At 60.6% G+C, this 7970-nt stretch overlaps 1 protein-coding gene across 1 annotated transcript in view; it reads right to left on the bottom strand.

The window, feature by feature from the left end:
• The window catches only part of GRIN2C (glutamate ionotropic receptor NMDA type subunit 2C), an 11771-nt gene extending 7772 nt beyond the window's left edge, over window positions 1-3999 (bottom strand). The window contains exons 1-4 of the mRNA XM_035893377.1: window positions 3592-3999; window positions 1295-1890; window positions 652-766; window positions 2-80 (exon numbers count right to left, since the gene is read on the bottom strand). Coding sequence (XP_035749270.1) covers window positions 2-80; window positions 652-766; window positions 1295-1890; window positions 3592-3999 — 1198 coding nt within the window. The remainder of the gene's footprint in view (window position 1; window positions 81-651; window positions 767-1294; window positions 1891-3591) is intronic.
• Window positions 4000-7970: the final 3971 nt, after the last annotated feature.

Genomic DNA, 7970 nt, shown 5'->3' with positions numbered 1-7970 from the left:
GCCACGGGCTGCAGGAAGGAGCCATAGCGGGGCCACACCGGGTACTTCATGTGGATGATGCCTTTCTCCCACTTGCCGACCTGCCCCCAAGGGAGAGTGCACTGTCACCCCAGCAAGGGGCTCTGGGGGTCACATGGGGTCCTGTGTCCATCCTCCCCACACCTTTGGGGCTCGTTTCTCCCGGAGCTCAGCCATGGTGAGACTCATCTCAGCATCCCCTTCCCACGCACCCACTGACCACAAGGCAAAGTGATTCCTCCAGGGCCCCAAGCGTCAGGCTTGGGTGAGTATAAACCTGGCCAAACTTCACCCAAAATACTTCTAAACTAGGAAAAAAAAACCCTCTGCACAGCTTCTTTCAGGTCTAGGTGCTTGGCTGCTGTTCTCCAGAGGTTGGCAGCTGCATTTTTGCCTTTCTTGGAACTTTTCAGCCAAATTGCAGGGAAAAAAAAACCCAGTTCTTGGCAGAGCTTTGGTGCCTGGCATTGCCACGAAGTCCCACCATGCCACCATGGGTACTTTTGGTAACAGCCACGGGTTTTGCATGGGGCAACCTGCCCCAGGATCAGACCCAGCCTATGCGTGGTCCCAGGCCCACCCTGCCCACCCACCCCCTCAGTGTGCCCGTCCTGGGGGGTCCAGGGGTCCTACCATCTCCCAGAGCCTGTGCTGGTTGAGCGAGATCACCACCATGGTGGGCCTGATCAGGTAGCCGCCTTCATTGAAGGAGAAGTCCCTGTGCTCCCACGTCACGTTGAGGAGGTGCCTGGTGGGACACAGCACCCGTAAGTCCCTGGCTGTGCAGCCCAACCCCGCACAGCCCTCCCCCTCCTCCTCCTCCTCCTCCTCCTCCAGGCAGGCTGCCACAGGTCCCATGGAGAGATGTGGGGCTGAGCTGGAGACCAAGTTTAGCCCCTACGAAGGAGCAGCAGGGAGCTGGAGAAAGCCCTGCTAGCAAGGAGGCACCGAGGATGGGCCACTGCAGGGTTGAGGATGCCCAGACTGCCACAGAAGCCCTGAGGTGCCACATCCGCACTGCAAAGCAGAGCTGTGAAACCCTCCCTGAGACCCCCGTGGGTCCCGGGTCACAGAGAAGCACAAGAAAAGGCAAGGGCTGCTCTGGGAAGGTGCTCCAGGAGAAACCCAGCCAAGAGACACGGACCAGCAGCTGCAGCCCATAGTGAGAAACATCCCCCCCACCCACCAGCTCCATCCTCCTCCTCCCCTGCCCCTTCCCTCTCCATTTCCCCATTCCCCCATTTCACACCCATCCCAGTGTGCCCCTGAGCCTCACCGGTAGAAGCTGATGTTGGTGGTGGTGGCCCCAGCAGGGGCCTGGCAGTCCCGTCCCACCTCTGGGAGGTAGCCGTGGGCCCGGAAGAAGCTGGCCGCCCCCATGGCAATGATGGCCACCCCATCCCGCACCTTCTGCCGCAGGCTCAGCTTCCAGCTCTCCGTCACCACGCTGATGAGGCCGACGGGGAAGGAGGCAGGTGGCACCTCCATGTTGCCCACTGTCAGGCTGGGCACGATCCAGACATAGCCTGGCCCCACAAGGCCAGCTTGCTCTGCCATGGCAAAGAGGTACTCAGCCTCCTCCCGTGAGCAGTAGACAACGATGACCTGGGCATCGATCTGCCGCAGGAGCCGCTGCGTCCTGGAGCTGCTCCGCTCCTGGCTCATCTCAAAGGTGAGCACCTCCTGCAGCTCCCAGCCGAAGTAGCTGGCGTCTGTGAAGGAGCGGATGACGTCCAGGAAGATGTTGTAGCCTGGGTAGAGGCTAGTGATGACAGCAAAGGAGCCCCAGTCGTATTCCTCCAACACCTTGAAGATCACCTGGATTTGCTGCTCGATGGAGACACCCAACTGCAGAAAAGCCGAGCCAGGCTCCTGCGGGAGGAGAAGGGGTCAGGGGCTGCTCTGGCACCATGGGCCAGGTCTCTTGCACCTGTGCAAGACACCTTGAATTTGCCATCATGAAGGGTTCTAGGGAGCCATGAACTGGCATGGTCCATGGGGCTGGAGACACCCAAAATAAGACTGATCCACTGGTGGTCTCCAAGGAACCTCATCCCATGCAAAGGGTCAAGCCCTGTGGCCTCTCCTCCATTTCTCAGCTTGTTGACCAAAAATTCATCCATCCTCTGAAGGAGACCAAGAATCTCTCCTTAAACCAGGAGAGGGAGGGGGGCAAGGGCTCTGCCAGGAGCATAAATCCCATCCCGGCTCCGACTCACTACCTGCTGCCTGAGCGCACGCAACTCCTTCCCTCCCACCCCACCTCCCCAGCCATCTGGCCCTCTCATTAGCAAACCTTAATTGATCTGATTCTGTCTTAAATGATTCAGTGAATGGCATTTGCAGAAGGTCGCATGCAGGTGGCAGGGTTTTACCACCCAGACCCCCCTCCGCCTCCAGAGAAATAGTTCTTGCAATGAGGCTGGTGGTCTGGCTGAAGGGGTGAGCCCGGGGAGTCCCAGCCAGGGAGTGGGAGCTGCCAGGGACCTCAGATCCATGGGAGGAGGAGGAGGAGGTCGAGCCTTCAGACGGGTCCCTCCACTGCCCCCAAAATACCCAACCCCTGGAGAAAGCTGCAGGAAAATACCCAGTCCATAGCAAAGCCACAGCTATTTTTTAGTTGCCTGGAGCTCCACCTGAGCCCTCTGCACCCGCCCGAGTCCATTGCACTCATCCAAGTCCATTGCACCCACTGCCACGCACCCACAGCAAGCAGAAGCTCGGGGTGCTCCAGAAGCACCAGTCGGTGTAGGCAGGGCTGCCGAGGTAACAACCAGGGGGTTTAGACCCCAAAACCTCTGAGCAAACAGAGCATGAAACCAGTGCCCCAAGGAGCAGCAGGGTCTCCACCCCGGGGGCTGCTGCCATGGGAAGGAGCCAGCACTGGGACCCCTCTGGTGCCAGGGTGAGACCAGCAGCCAGGAGGAGATAACCCAAATCTCCTCCCTGGAAGGCATGGGAGCCTCGCCACAGCCCATCGCTGCCTGCCCAGCACCCTCCAGCCTGGCTCCAGCTCTCCCTGCCCCCAACACTTCCCCGGCGGGTGACAGTGACAGTGTCTGACACCAGCGAGGAGCAGAGAAGCCAAAAATCCTGTTTCGGCCTGTGGTGCACCTGAGATGGTTGCTGCAGCCGAGCAAGGCTTCCCCATGCTGCCTGCCCGGCCATTTCAGGGCTGGATCCAGCCACGGCAGGGAGGGGAGGGAGGAGGATGGGGACATTGCCAACCATGCCGCTGCCCTGGCAGGCTCAGCACCATGACCCCGGCACCCTGTGGTGGGCACAGCCTGGAGGGGACAGGAAGCAGGACACCAGGGAAGGTCTCTCCACAGGGCACTAAAGTCCTCTCCCCCATCCCATCTACAGGGACCCTCCTTGACATCCCCTCCATGTCCCACCCCCCCGGTCAGCCACGCTGCCGCAGCCACTGCCTATTCCTGCCCACAAGCCCGCATATTGCAGCCCAACAGCTCCTCTGCCCTCCAGCATTTCATATCCCAAATCTACCCCTCTCTAATAATCCCTCATTTCTGCCCCCCCCCCCCCAGAAATAACCCCCAGAAAATGCCTCACCTTCGGGGTCAGGACCACTGCAGACCCCCCACTGATGCTGATGACGGGGACCTGGGTCTGGGAGGAGATGAAGTCAAGGATCTGGGCTACAGCCTCCGTGCCAACGTTGTCCTCAAAGACGATGCCGTGGATCTTGTGGCTGGCAAGGATGTCGCAGATCTGGGTGAGGAGGGTGCTGGGGTTGGTGTTGTTGACGATGACGGTGATGGGGTGGATCTCCAAGGGCATGTCCAGGAAGCTCTGGGGACTCAAGCGGGAGCGGATGTGCAGGGGGTAGGACGTGCCCCCAAACACCACGGCCACGTTGACCACCGGCTCTTCAGGGCCTGGCAGCAGGAGGTCCGTGAAGGCAGCCGAGCAGCCCAGCACCATCGACAGTAGCAGAGTGTGTGCCGGCGCTCTGCCCATGTCCACCGCCGCGTCCCTGCCAGGATGGGACACAGCCCCTCGCATCTGGCTGCCTGCCAGGACCCCCAGCCCCGCTCACCCCAGCCTTCCCCACCACCCCAGGGCAGCACCAGGGTGGGCTGACCCCAGGGAGAGAGGGGGACCCTCATCCTTCAGAGGCTGGACTTGGTGGAGGGATGGCCACAGCGCTGTACCCACTAGGGGGTCACAGAGGTGTTGCTCCCCACACCATACACCCCAGTGCCATGTCCCTTGTCCCCAGTCCCACCAACCACTAACCCTTCCCAGCCTGTTGTCCCTTCCCACCACCACCACCATCCCCCTCCCAGCCCCATTTCCCTCCCTCCCCTATCCCCTCTCCAAAAGCCATCGCTGCTATGATGCTCCTTATTGCCCCTCTGGCCGGGGACCGGGACAGCAGCGAGAGGTGACAGGAGGAGCTGGAAGCTCTCCACAGCTGACAGCCACCTTCAATATTTAAAGACTTTGCCCTTGAGGGAGGGTTCAGCTCTGCAACCCCCATGTTGGGATTTTGCAAATCACACAGTCACTGGAGCAGCCGGTCCCCTGCCTGCCCCCTGCCCCCTCGCTGCCGCTTCCCAAATCCCAAGCAAAGCGCCTGCCTGGCCCCTTATCTCCACGTTTCCCCCCCTAGACACCATCCTTCAGCTTTCTCCCCTTCTCGCCTTTACCCCCCGGTGTGTGTCCCCCGCTGGCGTTGCCTGCCCGGCTGGGACACCACCGCACTGCGTCTCTGCTGGCTGCAGCCCAAAGCCAGGCTCTGGGGGGTGGGGTGGTGTTTGGGCACGTCCCCCTGCCAGGTCCCCAATTCCCCCCTGACTGCGGGTACCCAGCCTGCAGCAGGTGGGGTGACAGTCCCTGGGGGGGTACACGTCCCTGCCACAGCAATGCACCCCCATGCTGGAGCTCACCCTTTCCTCAGAGCCCACAAGACCTGTGGATGGGGGCATCTGAGCCCCTCCAAGCCCTGTTGCCCCCAGGGCCATCACCCTGGTGCCACATTGGGCAGTGGGGAGGGGGACAAGCAGCCCTCTGCGGTGGCACCAGCCACACGCCGGTGTCGCTCCATGCAGCAAGATGCCAGCTGGCGCTCAGAAACGTCACTTGCAATTAAAAGCTGCTGTTGCTTAACGCATCCTCGGCACGGCCAGAGGAGCGCCTTGCTGAGTCCCGGATGGTCTGGGGATCTGGGCTGCCCTGGGAACCCGCACCCCAACACCCCTCCGTGCCGCAGTGATGGACAATGCCTCGACACACTGTGAAAACACCGTCAGCGTGTTGGACTGAAAACGCAAGAAATAAACCCAATGACTGCCTGGCTGGGCACTCTGCAAGAGCTGCTCGGTGCGGATTTGAGCACCAGGGCTGTCCCCTCTAGAGAGAAAAGGGACGTGAGCCCCACCTCCCCCTCCCACACCCCATGGGTACCAGGAGGGCTCAGGTACTCAGCCCAGCACCGATGGTCCCCGGGCAGCATCTCTCTCAGCCAGATGGATTTAAGCGGGGGATCATCTATCCCCAGCACCCACCATCACCCAAGGGGCAGCCCAGCGGTGGGGCGGCCTGCACCGCCCGCTCCTCACTGTGAATTCCTGAGTATTTTTAGTCCCATGATAAATAATTCATCGGGAATCCGGCATCAGCTACCCGAGCAGAGAGGAAGGGGAGCAACACGCCACCCAAAACAAACAGAGCCACTCTCCCAGCAGCTCTGTCCATCTGAGCCCTCCTCAAGGACGTTTAAATATACTCTGGGCCCTCGTGGTGACTGATCGGATTTGCTCATGCCAGCCCTGGCACCTCACCCATCCCAGGCTCCTATCCTCCTCTTCCTCAACCCAGCTCTTCCCCATGCTCAGGAGCCTCTTCTAGCAGCGAGTAATCCAAGCACAGACCAGCAAAACCCTCCCGTAATGCCAAGCACTGCCGCCGAAGGGGCTGCTCCGCTCCTGGCTGCAACTGGGGCCAGGTTTGAGCAAACTGGTTTCCGACTGGACCGAGCTGCAGGTGGAAAGCATCCCCGTCCCTCACAGCCAGAGCGCAATGGCAATGGTGGAGGGGAGGCAGGCATGGGCACGGCACATCGTTCAGCCATTGCTGAGACAACCAGGGGAATGAATTTCCACCCTTCCCAGGAATCCGGTGCCACCGGCCAGAGCCGAGCCGCTCACTGCAGCCCTTGGTGGATGTGGAGGAGGATGGAGGGGTTTAGGACCAGAAAGCCCATGGCTGGAAGGGGCTCCATGTGCGGGTCGGAGCCAGGACTGCTCCAAAATGGCTGGATTTGAGATGCAAAGAGCAACCAGCTCCGCCAGCCCAGCCAGCTCCGCGCCTGTTTTTTCAAGGGACAAGCTAGAGGGGTGCAGGAAAATGTGAGTTTTGGGGGGACGAGGGTCAGGAGGGCAAATTGCAGGAGACTGGTGGAGGCAGAGGAGGAACTGAGCCCTTCCCTGTGCTACTGCCAGAGCCGGGGCTGCTCTTGGGCTCAGCACAACACAGCAAAGCCCCCCTGGACTTTAAAAAAACCCAAACCCTACGTTTCAACCTCTTGCAGCAAGCACTGCGGAATTGCTCCTTATGGAAAATGCCTTCCCAAAAGGGAGGCTTTTCCAGCTGGGCGAAGAGCCGGTGGCTGGCTGGAGCAGGAGGAAGGTGGTCTCGGCCGGGAGCCCGGGCACGGCAATGCCACCTCCCAGCAGCCTCCCGGGGACTGAAGGACACCCACGGAGCAGCTCAGTGGCTTTAGCACTTGCTTTTTGTTGCTTTGGGGCAGTTTCGAGCAGGTTAACCCCTTTCCTAGGTACAGCTTTACCTGATACACCAAACACTCGCAGAAACCTCCTGCTAAAGGCACCATCGAGCCCTTACCTCCCACCACCCCCTGAAATGTCATTTTAATGCAACAGGGAAAGTTTGTTCCTAATTTTAAACCTCCTTTTTGCCCTCCTTCCAACCCTCCCTCCCCTGACCCAAGAGGGGAACAGGTCCTGCAGATATTTTTGACCTCAGGAAAGGGAGAAATAAAATCCCCAAATGCAAAAAATCTCTGGAGAAAGAGAAACCTTATCCCTCAAAAAAAGCCTCCGAGCCTGAAGGGGAGCCGCCTGCCGGCGGGGGGGGGGGGGGGCCGGCTGCCGATGGACAGAAAGGACAGAGCAAACCCAAACCTAGGGGAGCTGCACTGGGAGGATGGGGGGCACCGGGGAGGGCACTGCGTTGTCCCAGGGCTTGTCATTGCCTGGATGGGGGACACCCCTGTGGAGCAAGGAGACCTCGACAGAGCCCCCCAAAAGGAGGGAAAGCAGCAAAACCTCCCCAAAGCCAACTCATCACCAACCTTGTCCCCATGCGGGGGGGAGCGACTCAGGAGGGAGAAGCGCTGGCAGTCCCCAGCAAGCACCGTCTCCTTTCAACCTTCATCTGCCACCACCCAGCATCACCCTCCTCTTCCTCATCACCCTCCTCTTTCTCGCCCATGCCTCCGACAGCAACAGTTGCGGGCCGGGGGCTTCGGGCCAGGGCCCTGCACACGCACACACCAAAACGCAGCTTAAAAAGGTCGAATATGGATTAACCAAAAATAAACGCCAAGTGTCCTGCCTGCCGCTGGGTTACGCAAGGTGGCGGGGGGGACACAGGGCTGGTGGCACCCAGGGAGGTCCCCTCTCTTTTTCCTGCTTCTCACCCCACCCCAAAAAAACCAGCCCCCCAGCCCAGCACCCAGAATTAAGGCTCATTCCCATCCCCTGCCCGGAACGGGGAGCGGAAGCTCTCGGGGATGGGGATGCGGGGGGATGCTGGGGTGGAGGGAAATGGCCGGGGCAACCCTCCCCCACATTCCCCCAAACCCCCCAAAACCATCCCTAAAAGTTACTGGCGGCGGTGCCGGGGCGGCGGCAGAGCCCGTCGGGGGCCCGGCTGCCCCCAGCCCGCCCGGTACTCACGGGACC

Source organism: Egretta garzetta, unplaced genomic scaffold (genome assembly GCF_000687185.1).
Source record: "Egretta garzetta isolate BGI_Z169 unplaced genomic scaffold, ASM68718v1 scaffold34, whole genome shotgun sequence".
In the NCBI taxonomy this organism is placed as follows: domain Eukaryota; kingdom Metazoa; phylum Chordata; class Aves; order Pelecaniformes; family Ardeidae; genus Egretta; species Egretta garzetta.
Note: the sequence above shows the minus strand (reverse complement) of the source record. Positions and strands in the feature narration are given on the sequence as shown.